General features: G+C 49.2%; 1 protein-coding gene across 8 annotated transcripts in view; it reads left to right on the top strand.

Annotated features, from left to right (window-relative positions):
* The window catches only part of Nrap (nebulin related anchoring protein), a 72,196-nt gene that overhangs the window by 48,944 nt on the left and 1,902 nt on the right, over positions 1–21,350 (top strand). For 5 of the 8 annotated variants that reach the window (XM_075974490.1, XM_075974486.1, XM_075974487.1 and 2 more), the window contains 11 exons: positions 1,143–1,340; positions 2,845–2,949; positions 5,083–5,181; positions 6,977–7,081; positions 7,403–7,510; positions 8,366–8,677; positions 14,386–14,490; positions 15,210–15,308; positions 16,524–16,628; positions 19,765–19,872; positions 20,930–21,241. In XM_075974490.1, coding sequence (XP_075830605.1) covers positions 1,143–1,340; positions 2,845–2,949; positions 5,083–5,181; positions 6,977–7,081; positions 7,403–7,510; positions 8,366–8,677; positions 14,386–14,490; positions 15,210–15,308; positions 16,524–16,628; positions 19,765–19,872; positions 20,930–21,241 — 1,656 coding nt within the window. The remainder of the gene's footprint in view (positions 1–1,142; positions 1,341–2,844; positions 2,950–5,082; positions 5,182–6,976; positions 7,082–7,402; positions 7,511–8,365; positions 8,678–14,385; positions 14,491–15,209; positions 15,309–16,523; positions 16,629–19,764; positions 19,873–20,929; positions 21,242–21,350) is intronic. The other 3 variants (XM_075974492.1, XM_075974491.1, XM_075974489.1) reach the window with 1 other exon arrangement.

Raw genomic sequence — 21,350 nt, 5'->3', positions numbered from 1 at the left:
CACATGCATGCACACACACATACACATGGGTACACATGCACACACACATGCACACGGGTACGCATGCACGCACACACACATACATACACACATGCACGTACACACACATCCCACTTCATTCTTATCTGTGCTCACCTAAATGAAGACGCCTGGTTTGCATTCCCCTCTGACTTTGTATTCATTCTGGCTTATTGATAAGGAGACTGAGTGGCTCAGTCCCTTTCTCAGAGTCAGCTAGAAAGAGGCTCCAACATAGAGACAGTGCAGCAGTCTCTCTCCTTTCTCTCTTCCTCTCCTTCTTCCTCTCCCTCTCCCCTGACCCACAGCTTCATTTTCTCTCTGCCATTTTTTTTCTGTGTGTCTTCCTTTCCCTTTCCCCAACTGTGCTTTCCGTCTTAGGCTGCTGACCCCTGAGGATGGAATTAGATGGGCGGCCTTGGCATTTTTCTAAGAGTACGGGCACAATCAGTGACAGGAGAGTGGGAGGTTTGGGCCCAGCAGTTGAATTGAAGGGTCAGAGGACAACTGGCAAAAGGAAAAGGTAGAGACGCTGCCCCCGAATTCATAGGAGAGCTGCCTACCTCACAGTTCCTCCCAAGGCTGGTAGGGCTGGACTGGGCTTCTCCCTCATTTTTCCCTATACATTGGGCTTGAGGGATGAATATGCTCAGAACTGGCTTTTCTACTCCCATGGGCTCTAAGATTGACCAGGGAATCCTGGAATGTTTGATGACGTTGTTTGCTAGGTGGGGTAGCAGGGGAATCTGTGAACTTAAGCAGATATTGGGGAAAGATACATTGGGTGGAACACGGGTTGCCCAGGCATGTTCTTGATACTCTAAAATGGATGGCCTAGGAAATCGAGCAAGAGAGTCACTGGTATTAGATCTGCTTCTTGTCTGTATTTTCCCCCGGTGAGAGAGCCGTGACCTGACCCAGGCCAGTGACTTTCAGAGAACAAGAGTTGCAAAGTTAGGGACCAAACTCAAGCATGCTTATTAGGTCAGTGTCTGCAAGGAGGGGTATGGCCTTGCATCAGTATCTCTGGCTGATGGGACAACTGCATCATAGCTGTTGTCCCCAATGGTCCTGTGCAAATAGTAGCTTTGAAATAGTGGCTGTTGATCTGTCTGCCCCTCTAGGTGAATTATAAGAAAGCCTTTGAACACTCAAAGACTCACTTCCATCTGCCGCTGGACATGGTAACCTTGGTGCATGCCAAGAAGGCTCAGAACCTGGCCAGCGACCAGGACTACAGACATCCGCTCCCCCAACACACATCCTTGGTGGAAGACCTGAGGCTGAGCTGTGCCAAGAAAGCTCACAAGTTGCAGAGTGAGGTAAAGAGCCCGGGGCCTCTCCCTTGGGGCCCTTCTCCTAGCATTTCATATCACAAGGCAGGGACCCTCAAGTTCCTCTTGGCTCTGTGAAACCCCCAGGGGTTCCTGAGGTCAGAGATCCTAAACTCTTCCAAGCCCAAGAGCTCTCACAAGGTCCGAATGCACAGTTAATTGCAGTGCTCTAGGGAGAACCGTTGCCGGTCCTGGAGTGTTTCTACTGAATTCAAAACATTGAGATGACCTTATCTAGCTCCTACCATATCCTTACATTAACAGTTCCCTTGTCCAGAGAAAATGTACAAGACATAGGCAGGCAAATCAGTCATCTAAGGTGAATCAACTGTACTGGTGAGATGCCACACGGGTTTGTGGGTTTTCAGGGTTTTCCAGTTTTGCCCCTGGTCTTGGGTTGGGTGGAAACCCTTCTTGCTGTTTTATGGGAAGAACATAGATCAAGGCCAGGCAGTCAGGCATTGGCAATGCCTCCCAGGATCGTCTTGGTCCTTGTGAGGTGTCTTTACTTCTCTGGTGGCATGTTTAAGCCCTGATACCTGTTCCTCAAGGCAATGAGGCACAGGGGAGTTAGGCAGCCTCACATACATGAAGAAGTGACACGTGCCCTCCCAAAAGGCACCAGCATCCCTGGTACCCACCTTCCTTCCCGGCCTGCTAGGTCTGCCTGTTCCAGGCATGCGCAAGCAAGAAGCCCTGTGGAGGAAAGTGAGACCTCTGTCTTGGTTCAGCAGTGTGTGCAAGTCAAGCAGGGCTCAGATCCAGAATCTGTCATCTCTTGGAGCATCGTGCCTGTGGACAGCACTTACTGAATGACACAAACTGTCAGGAACCCGAGTGTAGCTATAAGGATGAGGGAACTGCCATACTCATCTCAGGCCATTTGTCACTTACCCTGTCTGGTGCTGTGGTGACAACCAGAAGGCAGCTTACCCAGGGGGTGCTCTGCTGTCTAAGGGGTGTAGATTCGGGGACTCTTTAAACTGTCATTTCAAACCACCCAGCTGATTCTTGCTCTTCCCTACACAGGTACAGACCAGAATGGGTCTTTGCCAATTTATTTTGGATTGATTCATTAGTTCTTCCTTAACCCATGATTAATTAATACCGCCCGCTGCTGCTGGCTTTTGTTTGAAAGATCAGTTAAACCATTTGTACATTTGCCCCAAGACACCTGACTTTCTAGCTGCAACCCTCTCCAGCATTTATGATTTGATAGTTCACATTAAAACAGAACTCCGTCCGGCCTCCCTGTCACAACTACTCACAGAGAAGTGACAGCGGATGATTTCCTTCTGACCCACACGTCCCCAGACGAGCCTTTACCGAGGCGCTCGTGCACCGTTGCTGAGTGGTACCACATCTGTGCACAGACAGATCGATGCTGCCTGGAGTCCTAGGCGTGTGCTCTCAGACAGTGTCCCGAGACCCTGGCTACTCTGGCTTCTTTGTTTGGAGGTTGGCTTTTCTGATGTTTGTCTGTTCCGGGTAGAATCTGTACCGTTCGGACTTGAACTTCATGCGTGGTGTTCCCTGTGTCATCCCTGGCACGCTGGAGATTGAAGGAAGAAAGAAAGCATCCGAGCTCATCAGCGAGGTAAGGTGGAATTCCAGAGCGGGGGACGGTAGTGTGGGATCTATGGCAGACACCTCAGGGGCTTTCCGTCCCCCTGCTCAGGCCATTGGAGGTTAAGCTGTCACCGTTTGCCTAGTGCAATTCTTGTTGGAGTTTCCATTCAGACCGTGTAAGAATGTTTACTGGGGACTGGCGAGATGGCTCAGCAGTAAAGTTCAGTGAGCAAACATGAGGCTCTAAGTTTAGATCCCCAGTACTCACTGAAGCAGCCAGGCACTGTGGTGCAGATCTGTAATCCCAGTTCTCTGGAGGTGGAGGCAGAGGATCCCTGGAGCTCCCTGGCCTACAAGTCTAGCTGAACCAGTGAGCTTCAGGCTCAATGAGAGACCTGGAGTGGAGGGGGATAGAGAAAGACACCCAACATTGATTGACCTCTGGCTTCACACACACACACACACACACACACACACACACACACACACACACAAGAATATCAAGTCAGTTCCTCTATTAATACATAAGTCTGATTCAGGAGCTCCTAAGATATACTCTTCCTAGGCCCTTTGAAGGGCAGCCCTATGGTACAATGGAGAACAGGCAGGCTTTGGAAACCAACAAATAAAGGATGGAAATTCTAGGTCAGCTCTCATTTGCTTTGTGACCTCAGCCTAGTTACCTGTCCTCTCTGATCCCCGGCTTCTAAATTAGTCACATGGGGTTATACAGAACATCTCGGTTTGGCTTTGTAAGGATTGGCACCGATTCAAGCCCAGGGTTTCTCTGACAACTGTGTTGAAACAGCAGCTATGCTCTTGTTGATTTCTCGGCAAAAACTAAATAAATAACTAAATAGTCTCAGAATTCTAAGCTCTCTAAGTGCATGGGGAGCCTTACTCACCCTAAGAGGGGACTTGGGTGGATGCTCATGTGGACACAAGGACGGAGCGATGTGGGAATAGTGGGTAGATGTTGGGCCGCAGCCTGCAAGCTAAGGTGGGCAGACAGGGCCCTGTGTCTGCATTTCCAGAGCAGTCTTTGCATCGAAGCTCTCCAGAACCCATTCCCATCAGAGCCCCGTGTGGATCCTCAAAGGACCCATAGAGGCTGGGCTCTGCCCGTGGCCTTCTGAGTCCTGGTACAGTCAGGTGCGGTGTGTGTGTGTGTGTGTGTGTGTGTGTGTGTGTGTGTGTGTATGCACTTGTGTGCGTAGGTACACGGGGCCTAGGTGTTATTCCTCAGGGGCCATCCACCTTGTTCTCTGAGACAGGGTTTCTCCCTGACCTGAAACTCCCTAAGTAGTCTAAGCAGGCTGGCCAGTGAGCCCCAGGGATCTGCCCGTCTCTGCCTCCCCAGTGCTGGGGTTACAAGTGTGGAACCCCACGTGCAGTGTTTCTCAGGTGTGGGGTTTTGAAGGTGCACAGTTGGCATCATGCATCCTTAATGAAGAAGACACCAAGCCTTGTCAGGTCCAGGCTGCAGGTGCAGTTGGTGCTGGTCTCCTGGACAGGGGGGTGACTAGCTGGGCTCTAGAATGATGGGCTGGGCAAGGGGCGGCTTTAGTGGTGGCAGCATACACTTATAGTTCCAGTGTGGGGAAGGCAGAGGCAGGGAGATTCTGGAGATGTCTGGTTAGCAAGGCTCACATCCAGTGAGAGACCTGTCTCAAAAAAATAAATTTATATTGTTCCTGAGGAACAATACCCCCAATTATCCTCTGGGATTCACATGTATGTGCACATAGAAATACACAGATGCATATGTGTACACACACATCATACACATCCACACACACTGAACATATCACACACACACCACACACATACACCACACACACACACAGCATCACACATATATACCACATACATTACTCACACATACACTATACACACAACACACACTCACACCATACACACAGCACACAAATACACCACACACACACAGAATACTCACATGCATGTCACACACACATATACCACACACTCACTTACACATACACTACACACACACAGAGCATGTACACAGCATACACACACACAGCACATGCACATACACACAAACTTACACATACAATACACAGACACACACACCTTTAATTAAGATTTACAGCATTAACTGTTTTCTCCCTTACCAAGCCATCTTTTCCTCCTTTCTCAGAGTAAATACCGCCAACATCCTGGGTCATTCAAGTACACAGCTGTGACTGATACTCCAGGCCTTCTGCATGCCAAGTTCAGCAACCAGATCACCAACGAGGTGAACTCTCCAGGGCTGTTCAAGGATGGCTAGATTTAAAGGGGGAGGGGGATGCATGAATTATTATGGGCCAAGAGGGAGAAACGCATTTGAGTTTATGAGGGATTTGGAAAGAAAAGAACATTTCATATGGAACCTAACACATCTTCTGGAGGAAAGGAAGGTGTAGCGCCACTCTGTAGAAGGAGCAGCGGGCTGCGTTCCTGGCTCCTGGCCGCCCGACTAGTTTTCACCCAAAATAATAACACACAAACTGTATTTTTTTTAAACACTGCTTGGCCCATTAGTTTCAGCCTCTTATTGGCTAATTCTCTCATCTGGATTAACCCATTTCTAATAATCTGTGTAGCACCATGAGTCCATCTTGGAGAGGAGAGCTATAGCGTCTGTCTCACTTCCCTTCTTCCCAGCATTCTGTTTACTCCACCTACCTAATTTTCTGTCCTATCAAAGGACCAAGGCAGTTTCTTTATTAACCAATGAAAATAACACATAGACAGATGACCCTCCTCCATCAGGAAGGAGTTAGGCATTTGCTTTAGACTGTAGTCTGGCTCCTCTGGACGGGGGCAGGCTGGAATCCCAGCCTCAGGTCACACCCTAGAGTGACTGGATCCAAAGAGACACCAGACAAGGCCGTCAGCTGACTCCTTCACACACATGAATCTGAGAAATGCTGGTGTGTGCTTCTGTTCTAGGCAGATGGTGGCAAACCAATATAATGTTCATTTATGGAGTCCTTGTGGTTACCCAAGGGCAGGTCTGGAGTAAAACATCTGTCTGGATTCTTGAACCTTTGCCTCCTCTGAACCTCACTCACAGTTTAGTCAGTGTATTCACCCCAAAGTTTACCACTCCCAGTATAAAATAACAGGAAAGGAAGGGGTCTCCTCTGCCGAAATGATCTCCCCTGCCCGCTGGCTTGCTGTCCCGCTGAGGCTCTCACGCCAGCCGAGCAGACATAGGTTAGCAGATCGTTTTTGCTTTTTAAGGTTCTCCAAACTCTAGCTTTCAGAAGCTACGTGGAAATTGGCTATTTTTGCTATTCGCCTCCGCATCTGACCCGAACCTTCTGAAGCTGGAGGTGTCACCTGAGGATAACGATGCCCCAAAGAGACAGAGCTCATCATCTTGCACAGAGAGGCCATCACTTGCCCTCGCTCTGTCTTTCTAAATTGTGGGCAGTGGGGTGACTGTGTTTTACGAGGGGCTCTGACCTTGTGGAAGTCAGCAAGCACTGGCCACTTCTGAGCACAGGGACAAGTCTTCCAGGGCAGCCCCAGCTCAGCTTGCTCTCTGGTACCAGGGAAGGGTGAAGACCAGGGCTGCCTCTTTCTACCCGAAGCTCTTCTGCTGTAAGCCCCAGGTCTCAGATGGTCTGTGCTGTATCAGGGGGACGGATTTCAGGATAGTCTCCACCTGTTCACCTTCTGCAGCATCTAGTGGCACAAACTGCAGTTCATTACACGGTTCTTCCGTTTTACTGGATTTCACTCATACAGCCTGACTTTACCAAAGGGAATGTCCTGGTAACCCAGGCTGCAGCTGTGTCCAAGGTGCTTTCCGCTGCCATGCTTTCCCAACTGCACACACAGGACATGCACACCGCTTGTCATGGAGGTGTCTGCTGTCATGCTTTCCCAACTGCACACACAGGACATGCACACCGCTTGTCAAGGAGGTGTCCGCTGGCATGCTTTCCCAACTGCACACACAGGACATGCACACCGCTTGTCAAGGAGGTGTCCACTGCCAAGCTTCTCACTGTTCATTTATTTTTTTCACTTGGGTTCAGCGTCTCTACAAAGCAGCTGGCGAGGATGCCCGACACCAGTACACCATGACCCTTGGTTTGCCCGAGTTTGCCCGAGCGAAAGCCAATGCAGACAACCTGAGCGAGGCAAGTCTTCCTCCCCGCTGAAGTTCAAGCATGTTCCAAAGTCACCAGCGTGGTGTCACGCAAGTGATCTGACGGCCACCTCTCCACCATTTGCTGAAGCTTCTACAAAAGCATCCATGTAAAATCTATGTGTGTTATTTGTACATGTATGCTCAGAGCCTACCACGGGGCACAGCTAACGAGAGTTTGCTCTGTGAAACAGAGATCATTTGCCACTCACAAGTGGATTACAGGACACCATGCTACAAATGAGAAGGCATGCAGCCTTTGTTCATTGATTCATGTATTTTTTAAAAAGATATACATGTGTTCCCATTTTAGGCAAAATACAAGGAGTCTTGGCATAATCTTCGTGCTCAAGGCTACAAGCTGACGATAGATGCTCTCCCGTTCCAGGCTGCGCGGGCATCCGGGGACATAGCCAGTGATGTGAGTGGATGCTCTGACCTTCATCTTGCCTTCTCTCTGTTAACTTCATAGAAAACAATGTGTGAGGCTGATTTTTCCCAAGTTAAAGCAAATCTATACCTGTGTGAGACAAGACATCACCTGCAGAATCTGTTAGCTCTGAACGAGGTCCTTAGGGCCGAACATGGTTTAAATTCATGTTGAGGTCTCTGGCTGAAGGAGCCCGTGACTCAGGTCTTACTGCAAAGTGCAGACAGGGGTCACACGGGAGCTGTCTGTCTGCAGCCCTGCCCAGAACAAGGACAGATAGGAAATGGCGGTCGCCTCCCCTTGCTTCCAACTCTCCCTGCCACAATCCACCAGCTGTGCTTCCTATGTCCATAGCTTTGGGATACGAAGGTGACTTCTCTTTCCAACAAACAAATCACAGAAAACGTGGATTTCAAATGAGCAGAGTCTGCCTTTGGGGTTTAATGTTTTTTCCAAATATGAGTGGATAAAATACAAGTTTCTCTTTTTGCCCTTTTTGATGAAATTCCTTTAGGCCACAGGATACCCAAGGGGAGCAGGGTGCTTCCTGAGGTTCTAAGGATCTGATTTTAATTAGATAGGAAGGGAGGTCTAATGTTTTCATCCTTCAGCCCCGAGGGAGGGAAGGAGGGAGGGAGAAAAGAAGGAAGGGAGGGAGGGAGGCATGCTTCGGGCCAAATGCCTGTGATAGCTCTTAGAGTCACGACTACCTGGATCATAAGAGGTGCTCCCTCCCCTTGGCCCATGATAAAGTTAACCAAGCAGACACACATGCTTATGTCCCGTTGAGAGGTGAGTACGTGCTAGCTGCATGCTGGCCCCTGACCAGCTGGCTGTCCCTTCTAGTTTCTCTATAGGCATGACTTTGTGAAGGAGCGGGGACGGCTCATTGGGGTCCGCAGTGCGAGCGATGACCCAAGGCTACAGCACTGCCAGCGGATGGGCCAGCTGCAGAGCGAGAATCAGTACAAGAAGGAGGCGGCCCAAAGCCAAGCCCAGTGCCACCTGCCCATGGATATGGTGCACCTGGTCCACGCCAGGAAGGCCCAGGCCCTGGCCAGTGACCATGACTACCGGACACAGTGCCATGAGTTCACTGCTCTGCCGGAGGATCTGAAGATGGCCTGGGCCAAGAAAGCCCATGCCCTACAGAGTGAGGTAGGGCTTACACAGTGTTGACACTCCCACCTTTGTTGCACTATACCTGGGGTTCATCTTTGACCTTTTGAACCCTCTCCATCCTGTTTGGCCTATCCTCCAGGTGGGGATTATTTCCTCAGCTGACATTTATTGAGCAGCTACTATATGGCCAGCACATTGCTGGCTTATATTGTTTTTCGTCTCTCTTCACCTGAATATCTGCTCTGAGTTTCTGACTTCCCCTCCCATACACTGTCCTGTCCTCTTCTCTCTTTTCCTCTCCTCCCTTCAATTCTTCTCTCCTTCCGGGAGAATGCAGTTTTCAGGAAAAGAGTAAAAAATATCTCCTGTGCTTGTGGAACTTCCACTGCCTTGGGGAAGACTAATGGTGATTGATATGGGCCAATACCTTATATCTCGGATGGTGATACCTGCTAGGGAGATAAGTAGAACACAGAAGTGGGGTGGGAAGGTGTGTGTGTCTGTGTGTGTGTGTTTATGCATATATGCAATCTTTCAGGGGATTTTTGGGGGGCAGGGACTTGCTATATAGCCCAGGATGGCCTCAGATGTGGGCTGCTTCTGCCTCAACTTGTGAAGTGCTCTGGTTACGGTGGTACCCACATGCGCCACCACCCAGCTTATGTGCCATTTACAACAGGGCATCTCTAGTTCTCTGTGGAACGGCAACATCTGAACAAAGGCCTAAAGGAGGGGAGGGAAGGGGATAGAGAAATCTATACAAATAGGACAGTAAGTTCCGAGACAAAGCCATGAGCAGGAACAGTCGTGGCATGGGTGGTGGCAAACAGAACCCGTGAGTAAAGCTGGGGAGATGGCGCAGCTACCAAAGCACTTGGCATAGAAGTGAGAGGACCAGAGTTTAGACCCTCAAGTCCCACATAAAAGCCAGCACTTAGATATTAGAGGCAGGAGTCTCCAGATCAAGCTGGATAGCTTGGCTTAGCCAGGAATCAGCAAACTTCAGGTTCCGTGTGGAACCCTGCCTCAATCAATAAAGTGCAGATTGATTGCAGGACATGCCCAATGCCAACCGCAGGCTTGTACATGTGCATACACATGTGCATGCCACACACACTTGTGATGTGAACATGTATGTATACACTATGAACACCACACACACACACACACACACACACACACACACACACACACACACACACGATGTGGATGAATGACCAGGTCTCAGGGGATGGAGCAGAGAGCATTGGCCTACAGATGGGCTGAAGGGCTACGGTAATGCAGCCATGGCTGATACTGACTGACATCTTTGCCTTTGCTGCAGCTCTGGGCGGGGACAGCTGGTGGGTGGGCTTGGTAAGGTGGGCTCACATTCTACTCTCCAAACTCCTGCTCTCTTGGAGGATCTTAACGCAGTAGTGAACTTGGGTCAACAGGTGTAGACCCAAAGGCTCTCAAAGGAGAGAGCTTGCTCTAGTCAAGAGCAAGGACGAGCCAGGGCAGGGGTGGGATGAGCCGGGGCAGGGTGGGTTAGAAACAGTTCTACCCCATGTCATGTAGAAAGGCTCTGGGCCTCATCTCTGAGGTGCACATCCAACTCCCCCACACTGGCCATGCGAGCTTGCACAGGTCCTTCATCCTTACCCAATCTTGGACTTGGTGACAATAGTGAAGTCACCATATGTGATGGGTGTGTAGGACACACAGAGTGGTGGGCATAATGCCACCCGTCATCTTTCTGCGCCCTATGACAACGCTAAGAAGAAACGACTCCCAGTTTAGACTGTAGCTGTTGGTTAGCCCTTGTCACATCTGCATACCTTTGGGAGATCTTGGGCCGAATGGTGGAAGTGTGTTCTGAGTGCTGCGGGACACTTAGCGGCACCCTAGGTCTCAAGCTTATATTACCAAAGTAGAAAGGTGTCTCCAGGCATTTCCACACGTCCCTGGGGAAGTGAAGTTAACTTGGGTTGAGAAACCAGTTTTTAGCTGAGAACTGCTCTATATAAAATGCTTAGCTTGAAGCCTGGCCCACAGAGTCCTCGAAGAGACAGCTGCTTTCCTATGTCCCCCACCGAGTCCCCAGTTCTGGCTGCCCTCAGAGAAGTGTGTAGTAATACGAGTGGCGGGGCTGCGTCCCCAACACCCCAGCCGCCTGGCTAGCTTATGTCCAAAATAACAACACACAAACTGTATTCATTTAAACACTGCTTGGCCCTTTAGCTCTAGCCCTGACAGGCTAATTCTCACATCCCGATCAACCCATCTCTAATAATCTGTGAGCACCGGTCTTACCGGGCAAGATTCAGCATGTCTAACCTGGCGGCTTGCTTCATCGCGTGTGTCTGCCCGGGAGCGAGGCATGGTGTCTCTCTCTGAGGTGTCTGCTCTTAGTTCAATCATATATGGCAATGAGCAGGGTATCACACACAAATGGTTATTGACTGCTATAATAATGACCTTATTAATGAATGATTCATCACACTGTGTTGCTGAGCCAGAAGGTGGATGTTCACCTAGCTCTGCCCTTAGCTGGCTAGGTGACCCTGAGTAGTTATTTTATTTCTTGGACTACATCCCAGAAACAGAAAAGCAGCAAGGTTTGATCTGGCCCATGATCTCAGACTTTTGAGAGTCAAGGGAAATTTTCTCTTAACAATAGGGTCAGCATAATGCCAACTTTTACATTACCAAGGAAAGAGAAAAGAAAAAAAAAACTAATACCACCTAAAGCTATGATTTATGCTACTGTTATTTTTGAAAAGAAAGAAAAAGTTTAACATTTAAAAACTATCGAGAACATACTCTCAAAGGGAGAAATGGTAGCTGGCAACTATATGTTAAAAATTAAAAACAGGATCTGATTTACAGTTATGAAGACTAAGAAATGATTGCTTCAGTTTCACTTGACCTTGTGATCCCCATGCACTGCTTTTAGCCTATGATTGGTGAGATGCATGAAGCCCGAACTTCAGCTCTCTTTCACACTGAGGTATGGTCCTCTGTAGGAGCAGCAAGTGCTCTTAACTGCAGGGCCACCCTAGCACCTCAACAAAAGTTCATTGGTTGCACTACTTCCCCTGTGTTTCCCTGCCCTGGCCAGGAAGAAAGCATTAGGATGTACCAGAAGGTCTGAGAGACACTCCCCACTTAGGCTAACCTCTCTAAGGCCATGATTGCTGGTGTCATGTCAAGTTCTGCTTTCATTTGAAGGTCCCTTGAGATGCATGCTGGCCTGGGGGCATCCATCATGAACACATGGCAGTGACCTCCAGAGACTGTTTGGTCTTTTATGAGTCTATTGTTCTCTGCTCCTGCATGATGTCATAGCAGGACTGTAAAAGGTCTTGAAACGTACTGTGCCCCACCCTTTCCCAGTGTGGTGTGGTAAGAACCCCTACTTCCTGGGCTAGGTATTAGTGTGAATACTTTGCATGATCTCATTTTATATAAAGATAGGTATAAGTATCACTCTTACTTTTACAGATGCAGATGTGAGATCCTCATCATCTAAGTCATAGACCTTGGGTCACAACCTGGCAGAGAAATGACTTTCTCAAGACCCTAGAACTAAAAAGAGACGGGGCAGGTCTTCTGGTGTCCTGACCCTTGGTCCAGTCTCTTGGGCTTCTGTAGGCGACTGTATTATGACTCAGACACTCTAGTCTGTATTCTTGATGCCTTCCAGTGTCACGTACCCAGAGCCCAGAAGCCCATAGCTCATCTCAATGTCCAAAACATCATTTGATCAGTAAAGCTATTCTGTGGGTGAGAACAAGAACCCCTCCTTTACAAGACAAAATGGGTGTGCACTGAGATAATAAAACATCCCTCACAGCCAGTGGGGATGCTATTTCTTATATAGTGACAAATACACCCTTCCTCCTGGTACTGCCTGGGTATAGTTGCTTATATGGTATCCACACTCATCACTTGGCAAGAGATTGCTCCAAAATAAGGGTGCTTACAAAGTCACAACCACAAATCCTCAAGTGGGCTCCAACGTTAGTATAAGGAAAAGCAGAATCTGCCATTTGGACGGGTCAGATTGGGGCGGGCAGTTTGCGAAGGTTTATTCTTAGGTTTGTTTTCTGAAGCCGTCTTTGGATTGCTGACTTTCCTCAGCTCCCCTCCTCTCTCCCTCCTTTGATGGTGAGGTCTAGGGCAGGTGTGTTGTTTTTGGGGTTTGTGTGAATAGTCAACGCTGGGCTGGGGAGAGATGTCAATAGATGATGTGTTTATCAGAGTCAGAGGCACAGCCGGATCTTTGGGGACCTACATCTTGCTTCCTTACTTACCTGTAATCGTACTGTTTGGCCCAACAAAAGACAAGTTGAAAGAGTGCCCCCACCCCATCTGGCTCATGAAAGGAGCAGGACACGGCTGTGAAGAGGCCCTGTAGGACTATTCTCTCCAACTTAGAAATTTATCCAATTTTCGCTGCTCTTTATCGGAGCGGAAGGCAAAAGCCTTGCTGGTGTAGACTGAAAAGACACGGTATGAAAAGCGATCTTACTGACATGGGGTTTAGAAACCTGCTCCCGAGCCCGACTGATGCCTCCCTTCACCAGTCAGAAAGCAGTGTGGAATTGGCACAGGGGCATTAACCGGCAGACAGTAGATCAGAAACGGGCCGGCTTTGAGGCCCGCTGTGAGAAGAGCTGTGGAGCCTGAAATGAAAGAGAACTAAAAAGGCCGAGAGGCTGGCATCCGGAGCGGTGTTTTGCGTTACAGCAGGGCTTATATCTAAATTAGAGAAATGCCATCAACTCCGTTTAGATCCAAATTTCAGATTTCCTTAGAGAGGCTTTTTCCACCTTTAAAAATACCAAATTTCCATAAAGAGGAGAAGAAAGGTGACCGGGTGACAGTGTCATTGTAGGCAATGTAGACAGATCAAGGGCTCCTGATTAGATTTGACAGTTTAGGGGCTCCAATCAGAGCCACTGTTGTAATGCTCCTGTTTATTTCCTCCTGGGAATGGTGCCGCTGGCCTAATCTTCTAAGCCCTTACAGTGGAGAGAGAGAGAGAGGATAAGGCTTTGCCTGGTTTTGCAATATAAGCAAATCATACTGAGTTGCCACTGGAGGCTGGGGAGTAAACTGAGGCACCACAGGATTAAAAGGACTTACTCATTGATAGCTCATCATGTTTAGATCTGCTTTAGTTCTTAAACTCGGTGGCCACTGTCCGAGGAACAGAAATCTAATGGTCTCTTGTCCATAGGGACTCTTAAGATTTTCACGAGGATCTTCTTGACCTTCAAAGGTGACAGAGAGGCTGAGTTGCACTTTGGTAAAGAAATTTACTTTGAGTCATAGCAGCTTCGATCCGGGGCTTAAACCCCTTTGATCAGCTGAACAGTGTGTAGATCATTTTTGTTTGGCAGGTGGTAGATTGCCTCACTTGCAGAGTGAACCCAAATAATCCTGGTTGATCCTTGGATTTGAGCACATAGCTCTTTCTTTAAATGCTTGTCCATGGACATCACCGCTGTCAGCTTCGAGCCATGCTAACGTCTTGTACCTTTCTTGTATCCTGTTACTTTATACACGGAAAATGTGCAAACTCAAAACATTTGGACTTAGGATCGTCTCTCAGTGGAGTCACCGAACTGTTGGGATAAAGCATGATTTATTATTCTTTATTGTTATTATTCTTATTACAAAGCAAGGGCCTTGCGGAAATGTCCTCAGGGTGCTGGGCACTGTCCTGACAGAAGCTCTCCACTTTCTGTCTGCAGTTTCGCTACAGGTCAGACTTGATGGGGATGAAGGGCACAGGATGGCTGGCTCTGAGATCTCCTCAGATGGAGAGTGCCAAGAAGGCTGGAGAGCTTATCAGCGAGGTACCAGCAGCCCGACCTCCCGAGTGACGTGGGCAGCCTGAGCAGTTCCTTTTGAACAGAGAACTTCTTTGCACAGTGGAGATCATGCCAAGATGAACCCAAGCCTTGATGGACTCCAAGCATTTTCTTTTTCTGGAACTATTTGCAATCCAAACCTAAAACAATGTTATTTCCCTGCTACTAATTCTTCAACTGTCAAGGAGTTGAAGGCATTAGAACCATTAGGAGCTTCTTATCAGATACATTATGACCAGTTATCATCTGAGTGCGCCACTGTCTTCATTGGCAATTCAGAAAATCTATATTTACCCACTGAGTTTGGTCCAGTATCCAGAGGTCATGTGGCTTCTGAGGGTATTAAAAGTTACACAGGGCTATAATACTGACTGATTGATAGCTGGGGACCTCTGTCCTTCAATGTCCTTGAGAGAGATACTGCCAGCTTTGATTTTCTACTAACAGAATGTGCTTGGGGAGTGTCTAAGCAAGACTCCTTGGATTGTAACACTTCTCTTGACAGTCAAGAATCCTTCTTTAAGAAACTAATGTCTGCCACAGGCTTTCAGTCCTTCCCATGCTCTTGACTGTTAGGTTCCTATCAAGCAGAGTGGCTTGTCTTCTGATACACCATTGTCATATGGGCATTTGGTCCCAAGAAGCCAGGATTAAAGATGGAAGTGACGTTTAACCATGCATCAGGGCAATCTTTTCCTTTATAGACCAAGTACCGTGAAAAACCAGACAGTATCAAGTTCACCACAGTGGTAGATTCTCCAGACCTTCTTCATGCCAAGAACAGCTATTTGCACTGCAATGAGGTGGGTTCTTCCTCTAACCCTGGGTAGAGGATGGGATGCTGTGGCTTGGTGCTTGATGGGGTGCGAGCCATTTGGGTGATGTGGGCCTGTTGCTCATCTCTTCTCACCTCACTCTCATTTGAAGGGGGGAGCGGGTGGGAGAATGCTGAGGGCAACCCTTCCTTACACAGTCTAATGAATTTAAAGAGGGTTGAATAAGTAAAGGCAAAGAAAGCTTGAAGCAAATGCCAGGAACACAGAGTCCTCTACAAATCTTTTCAAACTGTGTGGTTCGAGTTATCATCGCAATGATACCTAGCATTACTGATGTTCTCTCACCAAACATGAAATCAGATACACCTTAATTGCTCATGTATGCAATGGAATTAAAAGGCTTAATTTAACCCCGCTAGAGGAGAAAAAAAAAAGACTGGTTTTGTTCAAAGCTTCCTTCTGCCTTTGCTGCCTGTTTCCTCGTTCAGGGGACAGGAGGCTGCATGTCCCCCTCCCCCAAACTGTCAAGGGTTTCCATTCTCTGTGCAGTTAGAGGACTGCCCCTTCCTCCCACAGCCCAAATGCTGCCTTGAGTAGTTCTCATTTTCAAAGCCTGAGTGGATTTGAGAACTGATGGGAACAGAGCGTCTACACCTGCAGGAATAGATGGGATCCAAGCGCTTCTTGAAGTTGTTGGCAGCACTGCTCTAAAAAGGAAAACCTAGACAAAACATTAATGTTAAAATTTGTGTCTTTGTGTGATTTGGGTCAACCATGAAAACCTTAAGGTTTTAAGCACAAAGACATTTAATAAATTTTAAAATAAAAAAGGCCCGTTTGTTTTTAATTACTTCTGTTCATGTTGACCAGCCGAGCCTCAGAGGCCTGGGAGTACTCTCTTGTTACCAGTGATCACATTCGTTGGCTTGCAGAGGGTCTGACACCCGTTTCAGGCAGAGTACACTACACAGGCATGGCCTGCCAGGGAGTTGGTTTATGGTCCATTTGGAGCAGATCATGGCAAATATTTTAACAATGTTCACCATACATGACCCTGGCCGCATAGGGACCTTCTACTCACCAGACGCTTCTAGAAGGATTGTTTGCAAGAGTAGCACTGAATCCCACTTCCTGTGGCAAAGGGGAGGGCAGGATAGGCCATCAAACATTTTTCTCTTGAACTTTTACCAAGTGTGACTGTACCTAGGCTCTGCCCTGACCGTTGGTCTGTCTCCCCCACAGCGCCTGTACAGGTCAGGGGATGCAGACTCCCTGCACAGGTACACCCCCATTCCAGACCATCCGGATTTCACCCGAGCACGGTTGAATGCCATGTACCTGAGTGACGTAAGTAGGGCTTGTGTGACGTGTGCCTGCTTGAATTGATTTTACTGGTTGTTATTATTATTATTATTAAGTCCTAAGAAGGAGGGCATGAAAGTAAAAGAACCCAGGACCGAGAGCAGGACAAACTGCTGTGTGAATCCTATCAGGTTCCTTACCTGTAAAATGAGTAGAAATGGAGCTGAGCTAAATGGAAGTCTCTTGTAGCTTTGACATTCCGATTCTAGGCTGGGCTCTGAAGACCTCGGTTATGTGGCTTCTCATGGTCAGGGGTATGGTCCCCAGGCTCTGCTAGATGTAGACAAACCTGTTCTGTGATTCCTTGGACATCTTTCTTTAGCCGTCCAGAGAAGCATGACTGAGGAGATGGGATGACACCATCTCGCTCCGCAGTTTGAAAAGATGTTCTCAATGTAGCTGGCTCCTTTGTGCACGGAGCCGTGCCTGCCAACACTCCAGCTTCCCCTGGATGTGTGCCCTTTGCGTACATAACCAAGACACTGTTTCCTAAACTCGGGCTTGTTGTTGGCAGGGGTTGGAGGCCCCTGGTTGTAATAGAATAGGCAGCCGCTCAGCCAGCAGCGCTATGATCCCCAGATAACAGGTAGAGAAGCGTTGCAATCAAAAGACGCTGTCAGATTGGAATAACACAGGCTGAGTGTGTCAGCCTGGGGCAGCGAGTGGCCTCCTAGAGTCCAGCCATTCTTCCTTCCCTGGCCTGGCCATTGTGTCCTGGGGCTGCGTGTGGATCAGCAGCTGCTGCTGCTCACCCCAGAGGTGTCTGCCTTGCAGGGGTTGCAGAGAGGCGCCTTCTAGTTAGCGTGTGTATTAGTTTGTTGCTGTTGTAAAGCCCTGTGGGATCCCGCACGGCCAATGCTCTCCTGCTTTGTAAATAGGAGTTATTACAAGCATTTGATGCTTCTGAGGGATGAGCGAGGGATAATTTTAGAACGGCAGCTCTGGTGGGCTGGCCTCCATCTGGGGAAGCTGGACCGCCCCCTCTACAGAGCTGGTACAGAAGGTCCAGCTCATTAATTCCCAAGGATGGGGAGGCCAGGGCTCCACTGGAGTAACTCTCCGAGGACCACAGCCCAGAGGCAGCGCCACTGCTGGCTCATGAGGGTCCCCGCTTAAGGAGCACGGCCACCCCAGGCTGGTAACTGAAGTGTGGTCCTCTCACAAGGTGGGGGGACAGCCTGCAGAGTCCCGAAGCTGAAATTGGCCCCCGGGGCTCACAGGGTGTGGAGAACTCACGAACCTCATTTGAAAGAGCACTTCTGCAGGCGGGGGGGGGGGGGGGCGAGGGAAATGTGCACAATCGGATCGAGTGTTCTGTGAGGAGGACGTGGGGGCAAAGTGACCTTCCTGAGCAAAGAAAGCCATTGAGATGTGCAAGGCAACCGAAATAACCTGAAATAAAATGACTCTAATGTGTGAGGACGAGGACAAAACTGTGATCAAGAAGAGGGATGCCCAGGGTTCCAAATCAAAGTGTCCGCGGAATCTAAAGAATGCCAGCAGCAAAGCAGAAACCTCAGCAGCCTAGAAAACACGGGAGGAAGCCGCCGTCCGCAAGCAGAGTGGGGGGTGGCACCAGGAGAGAGAGAGCTGGCACACTGGAGACAACCCCAGTTCAGGCCACTGTCTCTACAGGTGCCCCCGAGTTACCCAGGCTCAGGGCTGAGGTGCATAGATAGGCCACCCATGTGCTCTGGGGTTGGACTTGAAGTCTGTGGAAAGTTTGGTGTCTTTAACTGCCCCAGATCTGGGGTAGAGCTTTTACTAAGAAGGTACTGGGTCCCCCCATAGAGAGTGTTTAGGGTTGTCATCTCCATTTCCTACTCAGATGCCTTTGGAAGCCACCAAAACAGGAAGCAGACAGCTAAGAGGGGTTGTTGATGGGTTCTTGTGTGATTCTTCCATCTCTTGAATGCCTTCCAGTCCTCACTGTTAGACTAGATAGAGACCCAGTACATCTAAGCCTTTGGCACTGGCTGTGACACAGTAGTTAGTTGGTTTCCCATGCAAGGCTTGGTTGGGCCTGAGTTTCTTGGGCCTTGTGCGTTTGGCTTGTGTGTTGGTTGTTGAGGTTGGAGGTCATGGTGAAGGTAGCTATGATAACATAGCCGATGCAGTCACACACATAGGTGAGTAGGTCTAGCCTGCATGGCCCAGGCACTCCACGGTCCCCTTCCAGGGCGGAGCACAGAACAAAAGCCAGAGGAGCACTTTGCTTTTCATCTGCCTCTGCTCAATTCTTCAAACCTCTGCAGAACAGAGATCCAGTCCTGACCTCCATTTCCAGGCAACCAAAGGAAGGTTCTTAAGGGGCCCTTGACCTGCTGCAGCTCTCAGAATGAGCCAGCAGCCACCACAGTCTGGGTTGTCATTTTGTTATCCCTTGGTGCCATGACTCTCCTGCTGTCCTGCGTCTCTAAGGCATCCAAGGAGAGCATCTTCAGGGGTCTCCCGAGGACTCCTCTCCTGGAGGAATTGCCTTATCTTGGAAAGAAATAGTTAGCTACATGAAGGCACAGAAGATTTTGGTGCCTCCATAGGTGATGTGGCATAAGAACTGAGAGGATATGATTACAGACCCCCAGAGGGGAGTGGATCAACTTAAATAGGGAGGGGGAAATAAGCGAGGAAGACGGAAAGTGTGTGGGTCAGGTACCCAGGCAGGTGAAGGCGCTGCAAGTCTTTGGAGTGTGTGTGTGGTTCAGCGTTTCTCCTAGCGATGGGGTGAGGCATCCCCAACCTCGGGGAGTCAGCAGAACGAGCAAGCCCCCTGGCTGACAAGACCCAGAGAAGAGCACTTTTGGCATGCCGGAGCTTCAGGTTCTGGGTTCAGTCGAGAGGCTGAAAGCTGAGACTCAGAGAGGAGAAGCGGACACAGGAAGGATGGTGCAGGGCCTCCGGGAATGGCGGGATACAGCAAGTAAGCTAGACTCATGGACCACGACTCCTGAAGAGCAGAAGTCGTTTACGACCAGTTCCATTATCCTTAGTGTGGGAGCGTCCCCCAGCATCATAAGGAGCCATGAGCTCAGACATCCCTGGAACATAATTCCTGCTGAGACCAAATAGCATGCAGGCAATGGTTGCTCCTTGTTCATGAGCACTTTGTTCTCTCAACCAGAAAGTCTACAGAAACTCCTGGGAGCAGAACCGGGCCGGTGGCTATGACTTCAGGCTGGATGCCATCCCTTTCCAGACTGCCAAGGCGTCCAGGGATATCGCCAGTGATGTAAGACGCTAAACTGTTCTGCTGAAAGGGTTCTCACTGGTTACCCAAGTGGGCTGGAAGGCACAGCCCAGCCTCCTGGACCATCAGACTGCCCTTTCCCACACAAAAACAGAATCATGTTTCAAAGGGAAGTGAACACAGGCCTGGTGGTTAGGATCGTGGTCAGAAAAAAAGAAGGCTTTTTAAAAATATATGTATTTTAGGAGAGGCACTCAGGAGTTGATAGTTGGAGCACCTAGAAGCCAAGGAACCTGTGGGCTATGCGTGGCTGCTTAGTTTGTAGTGAAGAACCTTTTATGAAATTGCTTCTGTGCAAGCATGAGGACTTACATTCAGACTTGTAGATCTCATGTAAAGCCAGATGTGGTGGCATGCATCTGTGACTGCAGCTCTCCTATGGTAAGATAGGAAACAGGGCTAGGAGGATCCCCTAGAAGCTCAATAGCCAGCTAGCCTGGCGTCTGCAGTGGCTAACATGAGACTCCATCTCAATAGGGTAGAAGGCCAAGACAGACAGACATTCAGTGTCGTCCTCTGTCCTCCATAAGTGCACTATGACACACACACAAGTTCCCACACATACACACAAGAACGCTTACATGTGTTCGTACACATACGCACAAGGTAAAAGTAAGAAGAAATGTAACTATGTAAAATGAACTAAATGCTTCACTTTAAATAATTTGAGACGCATCAGACTAGGTCCCTGCGTGCTGCAGAGGAGAGGAGGAAGAATGGCCCAGTTCCATTCCTATTGGATGTTACAGCAGCCATGTGAATGGATGTTGTCAGTGGGCATCCGTTGAATTCCAGTCCTGTATCATTGGCTTCTCTCAATCCCCCATGGGGTAGAGATTCATTCTCCTGCTCTGTCGGATGTTCAGAGGTCCCACAGCTGGTCCAAGGCTATGCCACTGGGTTTACTTGACTCCAAAGTTTCTACCCTTACCCACTGTTGAGTTTCCTGCTGAAGTCCCAGGGCCTAGCCCCTCTGGGGAGGCTGGCTTTGATGGGGAGGGGCATCCCCATCACCTCTCTCTGCTTCTCTGCCTTGCAGTTCCGGTACAAAGAGGCTTTCCTGAGAGACCGGGGCCTACAGATTGGGTACCGCAGCGTCAATGACGACCCAAGGATGAGGCATTTCCTCCATGTTGGCAAGCTCCAGAGTGATAATGAGTACAAGAAGGGCTTGGCCAAGGGTTGTTCCCAGTTCCACAGCCGCACTGACCAACCTGGCTTCCTCCAGGCCAAAAGGAGCCAGCAGCTGGCCAGTGATGTACACTACAGGCAGCCGCTGCCCCAGCACACCAGCGACCCGGAGCAGCTGGGTCTGAAGCATGCCCGGAAGGCCCATCAACTGCAGAGTGATGTGAGCCACCCCCACGCATTCCTGTTAGCTTCTGGGGGGGCCAGCCGGGAAGGCGCAGTGACAGCTACTCCCACTGCTGCCACACCAGCCTGGTATTGCCTTACTTAAC

This window comes from Microtus pennsylvanicus, chromosome 5 (genome assembly GCF_037038515.1).
Source record: "Microtus pennsylvanicus isolate mMicPen1 chromosome 5, mMicPen1.hap1, whole genome shotgun sequence".
In the NCBI taxonomy this organism is placed as follows: Eukaryota; Metazoa; Chordata; class Mammalia; order Rodentia; family Cricetidae; genus Microtus; species Microtus pennsylvanicus.
Note: the sequence above shows the minus strand (reverse complement) of the source record. Positions and strands in the feature narration are given on the sequence as shown.